At 43.9% G+C, this 18,218-nt stretch overlaps 1 protein-coding gene across 5 annotated transcripts in view; it reads left to right on the top strand.

Moving 5' to 3' along the window:
- The window catches only part of TEX14 (testis expressed 14, intercellular bridge forming factor), a 639,745-nt gene that overhangs the window by 352,386 nt on the left and 269,141 nt on the right, over positions 1–18,218 (top strand). For all 5 annotated transcript variants that reach the window (XM_040336821.1, XM_040336817.1, XM_040336820.1 and 2 more), the window contains exon 14: positions 1,690–2,351. In XM_040336821.1, coding sequence (XP_040192755.1) covers positions 1,690–2,351 — 662 coding nt within the window. The remainder of the gene's footprint in view (positions 1–1,689; positions 2,352–18,218) is intronic.

Below are 18,218 nucleotides of genomic sequence, written 5' to 3'. Positions count from 1 at the left end.
AGTATTGCAATGACTGCCATTTTATTCCCTAGGATGTCTGCTAAAAAAAAATATATAATGTTTGGGGGTTCTGATTAATTTTCTAGCAAAAAAATTGTGATTTTCACATGAAGGAGAGAAGTGCCAGAATAGGCCTGGTGGTCAAGTGGTTAAAGAGGAAGTAAACCCTCTCTAAAAAAAAAAAAAAAAAAACACCCTGCAAGACAAAGGCATAATGAGCTAGTATGCATAGCATACTAGCTCATTATGATTTACTTACCTGAGATCGAAGCCCCTGCAGCGGTCCTCGGTCACCGTCGCAGTAATAATACAACAAACAAAAGTCACTGCCCCTACCTATGACTGGTCTATAAAATAAGGAGCGCTGGAAAGGGCGGATATACATACAAAAACATACAGAACAAACAGAATATCTAGGCTCAAACTTACCGACCAATCAGCAACCAACCAAATTCACCTGTCTAACTGTGTGCGTTAAAAACAGAGGTTTAGTTACACATGCATTTGCAAATGCGTGCAAGCTGCAGGCCCCGTCAAGGCGCTTTGTATACTGCAGTCCTAACTATAACATTGCATTTTAAGTCTCCTCAGTAGGAGCACATGACTGCTGATGGATAGATAAGGGACAGGTGACTGGAGGTAGCCCAGCCCTCATTAAAGGGGCAGGAGCCCACTGCACACTCAGCACATGGAAGCAAAGGTGGCAGTGTGCTGCCTGACCACAATGACATAAATACGACAAACAAAAGTCACTGCCCCTACCTATGACTGGTCTATAAATTAAGGAGCACTGGAAAGGGCGGATATACATACAAAAACATAGAATATCCAGACTCAAACTTATGCCTCGTTTCCACTGAGCGGATCGGTTCGGTACGGTTCGGTTCGGTACGCTTTTTTGGGTGTTTCCATTATGAAAGCGTGCCATAAAAGCGAACCGTACCGGACCATTCTGGGTCCTGCTTCAGATGTGGGGCCATAGAGAATGGAACGGTTCCATTAGGGCGGACCTACAAATACATCTCACTGATTGGTGGACGTGCTAGGCTTTTTTTCTAAACCTTGCATGGTCCCGGATGGTCCGATTTGCAGTGGAAATGCTCTGCAGAATAGACCGGTCCCATTCTAACCGCTCCATTCTTTCTGACCCGAACCGATCCGTGCAGTGGAAACAAGGCATTACTGACCAATCAGCAACCAACCAAAATCCACCTGTCTAACTGTGTGCGTTAAAAACAGAGGTTTAGTTGCACGCATTTGCAAATGCATGTCATGATACATGATGAGTGACTTCCGGGTATCGCTGCTCCGGTGCTGTGACTGGCCGGAGCAGCAATAACTAATGCCATGATCGCCGTTAGAAGCGGCACGCTCAGTTCGCCTGCACCCGATGTCTACGGTGCCGCTATTTCTGCAAATATCTCCTAAACCTTTTAGATTTGGGAGATATTTGTTGCAGTTACAGGTAAGCCTTAATCTAGGCTTGCCTGTAGGTTAAAGTGGCTGTAATGGGTTTACAACCACTTTAATTGCATAATTAACTGCAAACACTTTTATTTAGTACAGTATACTAAGTCTGTTGAAAAAGTTAATACGTTTAGTTCTGTTTTTCTATGCTTATTTATTCAGAATGGGCTCATAAAACCAGTTTATTTTTGAATGATTTAACTGAAAATATTTTTTGAACAGAGTTGGAAACAGAAACCATGTATAAAATAGCAGAAAAGGCAGATACAGAAGACAATTACACATGGTTACCAGAGAATAAAAGTCTCAGTAGTACTGAAGATTTTGAAAAGCAAGATTTTATCAACTCATCATCATCATCATCATCATCACAACACTATGCATATGAGACAAGTTTAAATTCAGATTTAGAGGAAGACACTGATTATGAGAGCTCAGAACCAGATGCCACATGTCAGATTGCATCACAAAGAATTGAGGATGGATTGACTTCCATCCTGGCTCATCAAAAATCTACTTTGAACAATCTTTTGTACATTCAGGAGTTTATTCCAATGTCTATAATGGCTCTTCATGATGGAGAAACATTTCAACAGCCTGAAAATGTCCAGACAAGGGAAACGGCAAAGTGTTTTCCTCACACAAGTACAGATGAGGTAGATGGTACAGTACCACAATGTTCAAGTAAATTTTACGCTGGATGCTCTGCTGTTGCCCCACCTCAATTGCATTATGTGCCCCCTGACATTGCTTCAGATTCTAGAAATGTGTTTGTTGAAGCGCAGAAGGCCCCACCAATAACACAGAGTGAGTGCTTTGGAGGAACTCGGAGAAAGACCATAAAGAAAAATGGGAAGACTCCTCAAAATCCAGTAACCACTCAGGTAATTTAATATTATTATTATCATACAGGGTTTATATAGCGGTAAGGCTGCGTACACACGGTCGGTCAGAACCGATGAGAATGGACCGAAGTTCAGTTTTATCGGTCCAAACCGAACGTGTGTACGGCCCATCGGTCTTTGGTCCCTCGGACCAAAATTTTAAAATCGAACCGATGGACCGCTGACCGATCGGTCCAAACCGATGGTTAGTATACAAAAGCATCGGTTCAAAACCCGCGCATGCTCAGAATCAAGTCGACGCATGCTTGGAAGCATTGAACTTCGGGTTTTTTTCAGCACGTTGTGTGTTTTACGTCACCGCGTTCTGACCTGATCGGATTTTGAACTGATGTTGTGTACACACATCAGACCATCAGGCCACTTCAGCGGTGAACCTATGAAAACGGTTCGTCGGACCATTCTCATCGGATGAACCGGTCGTGTGTACGCGGCCTCACAATTTGTGCAGCACTTTACAAAATAAAGGGAGACAATACAGCCACAATGCAAGTCAATATAAGAGGGTTAGGAGGGCCCTGCTCATGGGAGCTTTCAATTTAATAGGGAGGGGCTGGTGGAACAAAAGGTAATAATTGTGAGGAATGAATTGATGGGAGAAATCAAAGATTCAGTTATTAGCTAAAGGAAGGATAGGCTTTCCTGAAGAGATGAGTTTTCACGGATTGCCTAAAAGTAGACAGAGTGGGAGATAGCTGGACAAATAGGGGTAGGGAGTTCCAGAGGATGGGAGAGGCTCTGTAAAAGTCCTGGGGATGAGCATAGGAGGAGGAGACAAGGGATCTAGAGAGCAGGAACGATTAGGTCAGTATTTTGCCATTAGGTTAGTGATGTAGCTGGGGCAGAGTTGTGGATCGCTTTGTAAGCGTTAATAATTTTAATTAAATTTGTTGGGTGAGCGGAAGCCAGTGGAAGGATTGGCAGAGTGGGGTAGCAGACACTGAGCAGCTAGTAAGGTGGATGAGTCTGGCAGCAGCATTTATGATAGACTGAAGGAGGGAGGGGGGGAATGGCCTATGTAAAGGTAAGCAAAGAAAAAGAAAATAAGGAAAATGTATTTGTCTCTTAAAACAGTCTTGAATTTACATCGCTAAATTACACAATATTTTTTTTAATTGATTGCTGGAGTGCAAACTAGTATAATTCTAAAATAGAAATTTTATTTTGGTTCTAAAAAGATCTATCATTACAATGTCTTTTCACTGTTTTGCCCTCCATTGAACTAACTACATGTAATATTTTGTCCCATGTGTAGCTAGGAAGCCTCTTTCTGCTAACTATTAAACATGAATTTCATTCAGAACAGCTGGGATTCATATAATGATGCTGTAATTGGCCCACAGCTATCACATGGTACATGGGCCAAACCCTGTACCACATGATAGCTGTGGGCCAGTCACAGCTGTTTTGAATGTAACAGTTCAGAACATTGCTGTTATGATTATTATTATTATTTCAGGTACTTATATAGTGCTGTCAAATTATGCAGCGTTTTACATATTCATTGTACATTCACATCAGTCCCTACCCTCAAGGAGCTTACAACCTAAGGTCCCTAACACACATTCATACGTATACTGGGGAAAGATTTGGGAAATTACTGCATTTACCCAATCAAATGTAAAGCTGCTAACACTCAAACAAAGTCAAGGAAATATGTGAAAACACAGTGTAGCCCTGAAAACCTTCAAAGAAACAACATAATATACAGTGCATTGAAGATTCTATAGACAGAAATAATAATGTATACAGTGAATTAATGTCCAGTGAATTGCTTGTGCTCCACGATGGTCCTGGATACCTCCGAGCAGCTATCTTGCCACATTCCACACTGCAGTACTTCATGTACTACATGGCCAGAAGAGCACCAGAAGCGCCCGGGACATCCCACATACCTGCACAGGCGGAAGCCGGAACATCCCACATCACTGCAAAGGCAGAAGTTACACTTACAAGCAGTGTTCCAACTTACGAACAGATTCCACTTACGAACAAACCTACAGTCCTTATTGCGTTCGTAAGTCGGGGACTGTCTGTATTAGGGGTCGACCGATTTATCGGCCGTTTTGGAGAAATCGGCATCGCCCGATTTTCATCCAAATTAGGCCGATATTTAACATGGCCGTTAGCGGTGCCTCGGATCCGGAGCTAGGCTGAAGCCGCAGCCTTTCCTGATGCTGTGACCGCGGCGGCCATCTTGGTACACCCAGCGCGGCAGCCCTCCCCTCTGTTTACACCCAGAGGAGGAGGGGCCCGCTCGCTGCTATTTGCTGAAGTCGGCAGCGGGCCTGTAACAGCCAATCAGCGGCCGCCACTGCCGACATCCTCCACTCTGGAAAAAAACGTCCCATGGCGTGCCGCAGCAGTTACCGGCCCACGCTGCATTCTGGGGCTTGTAGGCAGGGCGCGCAGCAGTCAGGGGACGTTTTCTTTATAGTGGAGGATGTCGGCAGCGGCGGCCACTGATTGGCTGTTACCGGCCCGCTCTGCATTCTGGGGATTGTAGGCAGAGGCGGGGCAGCAGCACGTCAGGGCCAGGGACGAATGGAGTCTTGTGCTAGGCTGGTGGGCATTGATGAGTGAATGACATTGGGCTGTACTGGTGGGCACTGGTTTGCACTCATGAGGTGATGCACTGGTTGGCACTGATGAGGTGATGCACTGGTTGGCACTGAGGTAATGCACTGGTTGGCACTGATGTGATGCACTGGTTGGCACTGATGTGATGCACTGGTTGGCACTGATGTGATGCACTGGTTGGCACTAATGTGATGCCCAGAGGCGATTCAGTTCGCATGTGCCGCGCTATATACGTTTTTCATTCATTCATTCACTGGTTGGCACTGATGTGATGCACTGGTGATATGCGCTGGTGGGCAATGATGGGATGCATTGGTGGGCATTGATGAGGTGGCAATGATGGACTGCACTGGTGGGCACCAATGAGGTGGCACTGATGGACACTGATAGGCTGCACTGGTGGGCACTAATGAGGTGGCACCGATGGGCTGCACTGATGTGGCACTGACAGGCTGCACCCCACCTCTCCACCCTAAACAATTATCTCCTCCCCACCTCTCCACCCTAGGTTTTTTGAGATGAGGGGGAAAAAAAATCGGCCTAAAATATCGGCAACACATATCGGCCTTCCCGATTTCCAAATATCAGCATCGGCCAGAGAAAAACCCATATCGGTCGACCTCTAGTCTGTATTATAAAAAGTACATACATCAAATCACAGATGTGTACTTAAATGTGATATCAACGTTAAAAGCGATGTAGGGAGTAATATAAATGCAACTCTGATGCATTTCATCTCAAACGGACTTCAACTGGAGATATGCCCCAGTTAATGCCCCCCGCCGCTGCCAATACCGGGCTGGCTGCTCGGCTCCTCAGCTGTGGGTTGCCTGCTTCTCCCTGTCAGGACCGGAGCGTCTGTGAGTGTTCCTTCTCCGTGCAGAGTGGGCTCTCTGTATTCCCCCCGCCTTCTCCCGGCAGAGCAGGCTCTCTGTTCCCGCTCCTTCCTTGGGAAGAGTGGACTGTCTGTGTCCCCCCCCCCCCTTCTCCGGGCAGCAGCACAAGCCAAGCAGGAGATTAAAGATGCACAGAGCGGGCTGTGTGTGCATTGCATTTCCTCACCCTTCTTCTGTCAGCAGTAGGGGGTGGAGATTAATAAAGCAGTGATCGGACTGAGTAGCTTGCAGAAGGGGACACTGAATTTCCGGCAATAAGTGTGCAGTAACCTCTAGAAACTGAATAGTAAGTAGCAATGTGTAGTAACCTCTAGCAACCAATCAGCAAGCAGTTAATGTGTAATATCTCTAAGCTAACACACTAGGCTGGTGCGCCTTTTTCTTTTCTTCTTTTAGTAATGTGTAATAACCTCTAGCAACCAAATGGTAATGTATAGTATCCTCAGATTTTTTTTTCTTGTTTTCCCCCTCTTAAACCTAGGTGCGTCTTATGGTCAATTGCGTCTTATGGAGCGAAAAGTACGGTATATCTTTTCATGTGAAGATCTGAAGAAGTTACACTTTGTTACAATGTAAAGCAGTGAGTGTACAGTGTGTCGCCTCAAAATAACTCAACACACAGCCATTAATGTCTAAAGCACTGGCAACAAAAGTGAGTACACCCCTAATTGAAAATGTCCAAATTGGGCCCAAAGTGTCAATATGTTGTGTGGCCACCATTATTTCCCAGCACTGCCTTAACACTCTTGGGCATGGAGTTCACCAGAGCTTCATAGGTTGTTACTGGAGACCTCTTCCACTCCTTCATGACGATGCTCAATAGGGTTTAGGTCTGGAGACATGCTTGGCCAGTCCATCACCTTTACCCTCAGCTTCTTTAGCAAGGCAGTGGTCGTCTTGGAGGTGTGTTTGGGGTTGTTATCATGTTGAAATACTGCCCTGTGGCCCAGTCTCCATAGGGAGGGAAGCATGCTCTGCTTCAGTATGTCACAGTACATTTATGGTTCCCTCAATGTACTGTAGCTCCCCAGTGTCGGAAGCACTCATGCAGCCCCAGACCACGACACTCCTACTACCATGCTTGACTATAGGCATGACAGACTTGTCTTTGTACTCCTCACCTGGTTGCCACCACACACGCTTGATATCATCTGAACCAAATACGTTTTTCTTGGTATCATTAAACCACAGGACATGGTTCCAGTAATCCATGTCTTTAGTCTGCTTGTCTTCAGCAAACTGTTTGTGGGCTTTCTTGTGCATCATTTTTATAAGAGGCTTTCTTCTGGCACGACAGCCATGCAGACCATTTTTATGCAGTGTTCGGCGTATGTTGTAAGCATTGACAGGCTGGCCCCCCAGCCCTTCAACCTATGCAGCCATGCTGGCAGAACTCGTACATCTATTTCCCAAAGACAACCTCTGGATATGACGCTGAGTATGTGCACTCAACTTCTCGACCATGTCAAGGCCTGTTCTGAGTGGAACCTGTCCTGTTGAACCGCTGTATGGTCTTGGCCACTGTGCCAAAGCTCAGTTTCAGGGTCTTGGCAATCTTCTTATAGCCTAGACCATCTTTATGTAGAGCAACATTTTTTCAGATCCTCAGATAGTTCTTTGCCATGAGGTGCCATGTTGAACTTCCAGTTTTAGAGAGTGAGGGCGATGGCACTAAATTTTAACACACCTGCTCCCTCCCCATTCATACCTGAGACCTTGTAACACTAACGATACAAAACAGATTATAGCGCACACATGCAAAAATGACATTTATCCTGCAAGGCTAGTTAAAAACACCTGAACATATTTAAAAATACAGGGGTTTGGTTACACTATATGGTCATATAGTGCTAAGCCCACTTACTGCAACAAAATGCCCTGAATTAGTGGGTCCTAACCTGTTAATAGAATGAAAGAACCTGTGTCTCAACCATGGGAGATAAACTCCGCCATATGGGAGAACTGAAGGGATTCCTCCTATGCACTGGTGGCCACTAATAAGAGGTAATGAGGAGAGGGGTGCTCCAGCCCAAGAGACCTAGTCAGGGTCTATACAACATACAAAAACATACTTGGGGGGCACACCCTAAAAATGCTATACATCTAAGATGGTGCTGCTATAAGACCAAAGACAGTTCAAACAGATTATAGCACACACATGCAAAAGTGTCATTTATCCTGCAAGGCTAGTTAAAAACAGCTGAACATTTTCAAAAATACGGGGGTTTGGTCACACTATATGGTCATATAGTGCCAAGCCCAACAAAGTACCCAGAATTTGTGGGTTTTTGCTTGTAACACTAACCAGTCACATGACACCGGGGAGGGAAAATTGCTAATTGGGCCCAATTTGGACATTTTCACTTAGGGGTGTACTCACTTTTGTTGCCAGTGGTTTAGACATTAATGGCTGTGTGTTGTTATTTTGAGGGGACAGCAAATTTACACTGTTCTACAAGCTGTACACTCACTACTTTACATTGTAGAAAAATGTAATTTCTTCAGTTTTTTCTCACAATGAAAAGATATAATAAAATATTTACAAAAATGTGAGATGTGTACTCGCTTTTGTGAGATACAGTATATACCATAGTTTGTAAACGCTATAACTTTCATACAAACCAATTAACATGCACTGATTGGGATTTATTTACCAAAAACATGTAGCAGAATACATTTTAGTCTACATTTTTTAAGAACTATTATGTTATTGGGTACTGTATGTGTTCTAACAGAAAGTAGAATATATATATATATATATATATATATATATATATATATATATATATATATATATATATATATATATATATATATATATATATATAATATATTTTTTTTTCCTTTTTATGTTGTAAATACAAAACCCAGTAGTGGTCAATACCACCAAAAGAAAGCTCTATTTGTGTGGGGGGAAAAAAATATGTAAATTTTATTTGCCTACAGTGTTGCATGATCACGCAGTTGCCAGGTAAAGTAGACAATTTCTGATGGCAGATATGGCCTGGTTATGAAGGGGGTAAAACCTTCCAGAGGTTAAGTGGTTAAGGTATTATTACAATTTCCTACAGTAGAATGGTTGCTGGGGGTTTACTCCAACCTGCTCACCATTTCCAAACCCAAAGGGAGCAATCCCTCTAGTCTGGATGTGAAAGCTTTGAATGTCTCCATTAAAGTATACAAATTCCACATGGAGATTACCAAATCTGTCATTGCCTTGCTTCACCAGGGAGACTTTCTGGCCTTTGTGGACATCAAAGTTGTTTACTTACATATAGCCTTTTGCATTTGGGTGTGCACTTCAAAGCTTAAATGTGTATTTCTATATAGTGTACACTGATGGTGTCAGTAGGACAATGGATGGTGTCAGTAGTTTTTATTTTATTATTTTATTTTTTATATTTGTTTTGCAATTATTTTTTTATGTATTTTTTTCAATTGTTTTTTAGGAGCCCTGCTATGGGGCTTTGGTGAAATATCAGGGGTTCCAACAGGGGGAATCTGCACCACATAGGGTGATTAGGGTGTTCCCAGGCACACCATGCACCATGATGCCCATCTTTTCTGTGCATCAGTGACTCCTACACCCTACACTTTGCTGTGGGGCCCCTGCACTACCAGTTTTCAGCCCTGTCCTTCAGCTTCTTGTCCATTTACACTTTGGGATCTGGCTCTATACTAGCCTTTCTGCCACATGGTAGCCTATGTTGAGTCAGTCTTATTTGCCCAGTTTTACTCCAAATGTATACACAACAGTTTGTGATCTTGGGTGTCCATTTTCTGGACAGACAAGTTCATCTATAATCGAGGACCAGGTTGTCCTTGGTCTGGCAGCTCAGAAATTCAGTTCTAGAGTCAATGAAATCTTTTCTTTCTATATTTTGAAGGTTTTTCATGATGGACACCAGCCTGCCAGGCTGGGGATGCATCTTAAAAACCTTGGTAGTACAGAAAACTTGGTTGTTAGAGGAGCCCTGGTTGTGCAGGAAACTTGGTCAATGTAGGAGTCTTGTTTACAGACAATGGCATAGCATTGAATAATCAGATCAGTCAGCAGTCTTCCTGCGACAGGAGAGGTAGATCGATTCCTGTCCTTGGAAGAACTTCACATTCCATCCTCTGGAGGATGCTCTGGTGGCACGTGATCAGTACATGCTAATCTATTCCTTTTCCCCTGAAATTTCTTCCTTGTTTGCTTCATTGGATCGAGCTGGAGGGCTTTCCAATGATCTTCATTGCAGGCAAATGTGTAATGCGGACCTGATAGGACTCCTAGCAGATGCTCCGTGGGCTCTAACGGATCCTCATATTTCTTCTGTCCCGAGGACCAATTTGCCATTCTACTCCATACATGCCAGCTTTAAGGGCATGGCTTATCCAAAAACTACATAGGGTGTATACTCATAACTATGACAAGATTTTTAACCACTTGACCACTGGGCACTTAAACCCCCTTAATAACCAGACCAATTTTCAGCTTTCGGTGCTCTCACATTTTGAATGACAATTACTCAGACATACAACATTGTACCCAAATTAAATGTTTGTCCTTTTTTTCCCCCCACAAATTGAGCTTTCTTTTGGTGGTATTTAATCACCGTTGGGTTTTTTATTTTTTGCGCTATAAAAGAAAAAATACTGAAAATTCTGTAAAAAAATGAATTTTTCTTTGTTTCTGTTATAAAATTTAGCAAATTTGTAATTTTTCTTCATACATTTTGGCCAAAATTTATACTGCCACATATCTTTGGTAAAAATAAGTACAAATTGGTGAATATTGTTTTTGTCTTTGTGAAAGTTATAGCGTCCACAAGCTATGGTGCCAATATCTGAAAATTGTTCGGGGGTATTGCAGAGTATTGTGCGGGGGTATTGCAGAGTATTGTGCAGGGGGTATTGCAGAGTATTGTGCAGGGGGTATTGCAGAGTATTGTGCAGGGGGTATTGCAGAGTATTGTGCAGGGGGTATTGCAGAGTATTGCGCAGGGGGTATTGCAGAGTATTGCACAGGGTATTGCAGGGATGGCTGGATTTGTGACTGCAATAGTCACAGATCCAGCCCGCAGCGCTGCTGACACCCGCTCTCTCCTCTCACACTGTACCGATCGGTACAGAGAGGGGTGGGAGGAACCGGCGTCATCAAATGACGCCGGTTTGTTTACATGTGATCACTCCGTCATTGGACGGAGCCATCACGTGGTAAACGGCCGATATCAGCGGCAATTTACAGCGATCCGTGATGCGCCTAGTCCTCTGGACCCGGCGGTCACGGACACCCCAGGGGGCGTGCGGGAGCGCGATTGCACTTCTCTCCTACATGTACAAATCATCATTCTTTTGCTAGAAAATTACTCAGAACCCCCAAACATTGTATATTTTTTTTTTTTTTAGCAGACACCCTAGGGAATAAAATGATGGTCATTGCAACTTTTTATCTTGCACGGTATTTGCGCAATAATCTTTCAAACGCCTTTAAAAAAAATGGTTTAGTGGATTAAAAAATAACAAAACAGTAAAGTTAGCCCAATTTTTTTGTAAAATATGAAAGCTGTTACGCCAAGTAAATGGATACCTAACACCTCCCGCTTTTAAATTGCGCACACTCATGGAGTGGCGCCAAACTTCGGTACTTAAAAATCTCCATATGCGACGCTTTGAAATTTTTTACAGGTTACCAGTTTAGAGTTACAGAGGAGGTCCAGTGCTAGAATTATTGCACACGCAATAACACACACAACGATACCTCATATATGTGGCTTGAACGGCGTTTACATATGTGAGCGGGACTTGCGTGTGTGTTCGGTTCTGAGCACGAGCTACCGGGGGCAAGGGCGTTTTTACATATTTATTTATTTGACTTTTTTTTTTTTTTCGTTTTTTTTTTTTTATCACTTTTAATAAGACCCCACATCTCTTCTCCAGGCTGGAAAGCACGAGATCAGGAAAAATAAATCACAGATCTCATGCTTACTAGCCGCAATCACGGCTTTGTTTACTTCCGGGAACCCGGGCGTGACATCATAACGTCGCGGCGGGGCCTCCGACGGTCATAGAGATGACTGGTGACCATCTGGTCACAGGAAATTTCTATGCTCGTCATCCGGCGCCGGACGATTCTTTCTCTGGGCCCCCGATGGCATGGGAGAGCCCGTAGAAGCACCGGATGGCGGCGGGAGGGGGGATGTCGCCTATAAGAACAATCAATTGGCGAAACTGCCGCTATGATCGTTCCTATCGTGCACAGAATCGCCGGCATGAAAGAATGATATCTGAATGATGCCTCTAGCTGCAGGCATCATTCAGATATCCCCCCCATAAAGTCAAGGACGTCATATGATGTCCACCCAGGATGGGAAATCCCATCTGTGGACATCATCTGACTATGGCTGGGTAATGAAGTGGTTAAGCAATACAGCTATTATGGAGAGCTCCTCCACACACTCAATGCATTTCTTGAATAGAAATCCACTTGATCAGGAGCTTATTGGTGGAGCATGTATGTATCAACTAAATTTAAAAGAAGACAACATTTTTGAGTATGGCCTCATTTGAAACTGATAAATTATAAAATACAATAAGTGCCATCATCCAGAATAAATTATACAAGAATGGGACTGGATGAGCATAGGGTGAGGGCTGCTAGTGCCGTCTAACCTGTAAATGATCACCAGTCATGAGAATGTTGACTAGGACTTTTCCGGGCACTGATAACACAACAAAGAATTAACATAAAAAAAGTATTTATTGCCAAAAAAAAAGGGGAATGGGGGAGGCAGGAGGAAGAGAGGGGGAGGGGGGAAGAAGAAAAGGGGAGGAGGGAAGAAAATGGTTAAACGGAGGGAGGGGAAAGTGGGAGGAGGGGGAAGGAAAGGAGAAGGGAAAAGGGAATTGGGAAAGGAAGGGGGGAGAGTGAGGAGAAAAGATAGAGGGGAAAAAAGGGGGGGAGGAGGGAGAGGGGCGTGATTGGAGAAGGGGTATAAAATGGGTGGGGGGGATAGGAGGGAAGGGGGTGTGGAAAAAGGGAAGGAGAACAGAGGGGGAGGGGGTAAGAAGGCAAGAGAATGGAGGGAGAAATTGAAAGGGAGAAGTGAAACCTTCACCATAATACAAGCGATCACAATAGTGAAAATTGGTTCTTACCAAAGGGAACAATAAAATAAAAACTAAGAGTATAAATAAAAAAAATCCAGTATTACATTTACAACATCAAAGAGATTTATTTGACCTACTCATTGTTTTAATCTATGCAAAGATTAGCTGGGATTACCTGAACACATGCGCACAGAGAGGAAGACACTTGACCACCCTTGTAGGGAGAAAAACATTAACTGAACCCTTGGAGGGACATGATGCCAGTGAAAAAGACACAGATGTTACACACAAATTTTTGTAATGGATACTGCAGGACACATATGTGTGTACATCATATCTATAAGGAGCAACAAGGAAAAAAAAGGAAAGGGGAGCATTTTTATTATTATATAGATGGAAGTTGGATTGTTCATTTTATCCATACTATAATTTACTTTAAATATATTTTAATTTGCAGTGGATCAGTAGAGACTTGGTATTTGTTTTACCTGTTGGGTTCACAAGATGGCTTGTATCTGCATTTGTTTGATCTAACCTTCAGGTGCTTTGGATCTATAAAACTAAATTTAAGCAACATGCTCATCCTTATTGTATGTGTGATTAAATAGAAAAAAACATTCACATTGCCTCATCCGTAATTAATTATGGGGATACAAAAAAGAAGGGGAAACCCAAAGGGTGACCGCAGGTCGGATTTTGACGGCACAGTAAACATAAGTGAGAAATTCAAACAAAGAGAAAAATCATTTAGAAGGGAAATCCAAGGAAAAGTCAAGTGAACCAACAATGCACTAGCTTAAAGGAACCTATTTAGAAAATAAAAGACAAACCTTTACAACCCCTTTAATGAAACATAAACACATACATGGTATACAAAGGGATAAACAGAAATGATTAAAAAAAATATGCATAGAACTACAACGTTTATGATATGAGCCCAAGTGCATCAACGCGTTTCACTGTTAAGCTTCATCAGGACGCATTCGGGTTTTGCGACAACAGAAACAGGTCTCACTTGCAGAAGGATCACTCTTGATCATTATCTAATAAAAAGGTGTTTTGTCCAATAAAGGGAGAGACAGGGTTAGCTCCCATAAACAGAGCAGTTCTTGTAGCGAGGAGTCAGAAAGTCAGATGGCCTTAGATGGCTCCGAGATTAAGGTGTCCTCATGATATAGCCTCAAGAAACAGGGGGAGATATGTACAAAAGACTCAGAAAGTGCCCCTGTACAGGGTGTATATATGTGGGTGGGTATTATAATCGCATCCGGAATGCTCAAAAACCAAATATACAAAGCTGCACCCAGGCTTAGAAATATATGAAGCTTAGAGCTGTATTAGAATGCTCACACTGGATTGGTGATATTGACGTAACACAGAAACCCCCTGGGAGAGAGCGGAATTCATTCCGCTCTCTCCCAGGGGGTTTCTGTGTTACGTCAATACCACCAATAGCGTTCCAATTTTGGACGGTCCGCCTGGTAATTTTGACATATATATCTTTTGTGAATCCCCAGGCGCTGGGGGCCACAAAAGATATATATATGCTGACTGCCTTGGAGGGGACGGGATGAGTGCCGTACATACAGGAGAGGAGTATTTCCTACTTACACGGCATCCTGTGTATAAGAAAATCACGCCTCCCTTACGTCTTCTACACTGCCATTGGATGACTGTTCTGTCCATCATAGAAGGTGGGACTTTCTATTGAAGAGGCCGCCGAGAAAACAGGAGTTTCTCCTGAATGTCCGTTGGCGCTCTTCCTGCCCTCTCCCTGTCTCCTCCAAGGCAGCAAATTGGCGTGAATCAAGCTGCAATGGTGAGTCTGTGTTCATGTCAATGCGGGGTGCTGCATTAATGGCAATGTGGGTGCTGCATTAATGGCAATGGGGTTTGCTGCATTCATGGCAAAGGGGGTTTGCTGCATTCATGGCAACGTGGGGGCTGCTTTCATGGCAATGGTGAGGGCTGCATTCTTGGCACTTGTGAGGCTACCGATGGGCACTGACTAGGCTGCATTGATGGGCACTGACCCTTATTTTGCTTCACGGTTCGTTATTTAAAATTTAAGATTTTTTCCTGAAACTTCCCTTTTTAAGGTGCGTGTTATAAGCCGATAAATATGGTATATCCAAATAACACGCCCAAGCTCATCTTTTGAACATACACAGCCACAAAGGCAAGAGAATTCTTTTTGGGCAGTGTATTTGTACTCGGACGAACACACTTAGACCGAATTTTAATGGTTTAAAGAATGTCAGGCAAAATGGTCGGCCCTCAAGCATGTTCACTTCATCAAATCTGGCCCTCTTTGAAAAAAGTTTGGACACCCCTGGCAAAAAACCCCAGCAAAGCATGCTCCAATTTGATACAGCAAGGGAAAAATTTCCTTCCTGATCCCACAAGATTTTCCCTATATAAACTTTACCTATAAATGTTAGTACCTGGTTATATTATGTACATTTAGGAAAGAATACAGGCCTTTTTTTAAAGCAATCTACTGAGCTGACCAGAACCACCTCTGGAGGGAGTCTCTTCCACATTTTCACAGCTCTTACTGTGGAGAAATCTTTTTGGATATGGAGGCTAAATCTTTTTTCCTCTAGATGTAAAGAGTGCCCCCTTGTCCTCTGTGATGAACTTAAAGTGAATAACTTAACACCTAGTTCACTATATGGACCACTTCTGTATTTGTACATGTTGATCATATTCCCCTTTTAAGAGGGAATAGATTCAGTTCCTGTAATCTTTCTTAATAGCTGAGCTCCTGCATGTCTCTTATTAGTTTGCTTGCCCTTTGCATTTTCTCCAGTTCCCCGATCTTCTTTTTGAGAACTGGTGCCCAAAACTGAACTGCATATTCCAGATAAGGTCTTATGATTTGTACAGGGGCAAAGTGATTTCTATCCCTCTCTCCCTCTCCCTTGCTCGCTTTGGAAACCACAGCTTGGGATTGCTTGCTATTATTGAGCTTATGATCCACCAAAACCCCCAGATCCTTCTCTACCATTGATCCCATAGTATGCATGCATATTCTTAGCCCCCAGGTGCATCACTTTACATTTATCAACATTAACCACTTGCCGACCTCCCACCATTGTTATACGTCGGCTGTTTGAAGAGGAATACCGTTGTTATGGCAGCAGCTAACTGCCATAACCCCAGTATCCTTTTCTTCAGCGATAAAAGTGGTCTCTGGCGGATTCGCCGCAAGATCACTTATATCGGTGGCGGGAGAAGGCCCCCCCTCTGCCGTGTTCCGGTGCCCTTCACCGCTTACCGTAGCTGTCAGTAGCAGCGGAGGCGATTGAATCCTACTTCTTTAAATTGGTTCTTAACCACTTCAGCCTCAGAAGATTTGGCTTCCCAATGACTGGGCCATTTTTTTTCCATTCAGCACTGCGTCGCTTTAACCGACAATTGCGGCGTTATTCCCAAACAAAATTGACATCCTTTTTTCCCACAAATAGAGCTTGCTTTTGGTGGTATTTGATCATATCTGTGCTTTAAATTTTTTGTGCTATAAACAAAAAAGTAGTGGCAATTTTGAAAAAAAACACAATATTTTGAACTTTTTGCTATAATAAATATGCTATTTTTTTTTTTTAAGTGAATTTTTTCTTAGTTTAGGCTAATATGTATTCTTCTACATATTTTTGGTAATAAAAATCGCAATAGGCGTATATTGATTGGTTTGTGCAAAAGTTATAGCATCTACAAAATAGGAGATAGATTTATAGCATTTTTTAAATTCATTTTTTACTAGTAATGGTGGCGATCTGCGATTTTTATCAGGACTGCAACATTATGCCGGACAGATCAGACACTTTTGACACATTTTTGGGACCATTGCCATTTATGCAGCGATCAGTGCTGTAAAAATGTCACTGGCAGGGAAGGGCTTAACACTAGGGGGCGATCAAGGGGTTAAATGTATTCCCTATAGTGTGTTCTAACTGAAGGAGGGATGGGACTGACTAGAGGAAATTACAGATCGTGGTTCCTAGCTATTAGGAACTCACGATCTGCATTTCCTCAGCTCACAGAACAGGGACGTGAGTGTTTACACACACACGTCCCTGTTCTGCTGCTCATGCCCGAAGATCGCTCGTGGCCGGCAGTCATGAGCATCGGCTAACACTGCTTAAAGCGACCGACGTACAGCTACAACGGTTCACCCAGTGGAGCCAACCTGCCGCAGTATACCTGCGACGGCTGGTCCGCAAGCGGTTAGGAACCTCCACCCTTCATATATCCTGTCATTGGTCAACGTGGACCATGACAGCTGGGTAATGCCCAGCCCTTCCCAGTAATTTATCAACCTGGTCCACCACATGGTGAACCCTGGCACCAGGGAGACGGCAAACCATTTGGTTGAGACAATCCTAACAGCATGCCATTTGATAAAGATATATATTAGGGTTGTCCCGATACCACTTTGTTAGGACCGAGTACAAGTACCGATACTTTTTTTCAAGTACTCGCCGATACCGAATACCGATGCTTTTTTTTAAATATGTCCCCAAATGCAGCCATGTCCCCCCACAGATGCAGCCATGTCCCCCCATATGCAGCCATGTCCCCCCCATATGCAGCCATGTCCCCCCATATATGCAGCCATGTCCCCCCCATATGCAGCCATGTCCCCACACATATGCAGCCATGTCCCCACACATATGCTGCCATGTCCCCACACAGATGCCGCCATGTCCCCCCACAGATGCCGCCATGTCCCCCCACAAATGCCGCCATGTCCCCCCACAGATGCCGCCATGTCCCCCCACAGATGCCGCCATGTCCCCCCACACATGCAGCCATGTCCCCCATATATGCAGCCATGTCCCCCATATATGCAGCCATGTCCCCCCATATATGCAGCCATGTCCCCCCATATATGCAGCCATGTCCCCCCATATAAGCAGCCATGGCCCCCCATATAAGCAGCCATGTCCCCCCATATAAGCAGCCATGTCCCCCCATATAAGCAGCCATGTCCCCCCATAAGCAGCCATGTCCCCCCCCCCCTTACCTGCATTATGCCGTGCCGCTAATACGAGCGGGGAACATTACGCTTTCATTTGAATAGCTGTAATGATTCGCGCTGTGCTGCGTATAGACACTCCCCCTTGCTTGGGATTGGACAGATCACCCGAGCAAGGGGGAGTGTCTATGCGCGGCGGAACATTACAGCTATTCAAATGAAAGCTGTAATGTTCCCCGCTCATATTAACCAGGCGGCCGGCGGGATGCGGTGTGGCGGGGTGGGGGGGCTGAGTATTCT

This window comes from Rana temporaria, chromosome 2, assembly GCF_905171775.1.
Source record: "Rana temporaria chromosome 2, aRanTem1.1, whole genome shotgun sequence".
NCBI classification, from domain to species: Eukaryota; Metazoa; Chordata; class Amphibia; order Anura; family Ranidae; genus Rana; species Rana temporaria.
The sequence above is the reverse complement of the archived record's forward strand: the minus strand, read 5'-3'. Positions and strand labels throughout refer to the sequence as shown.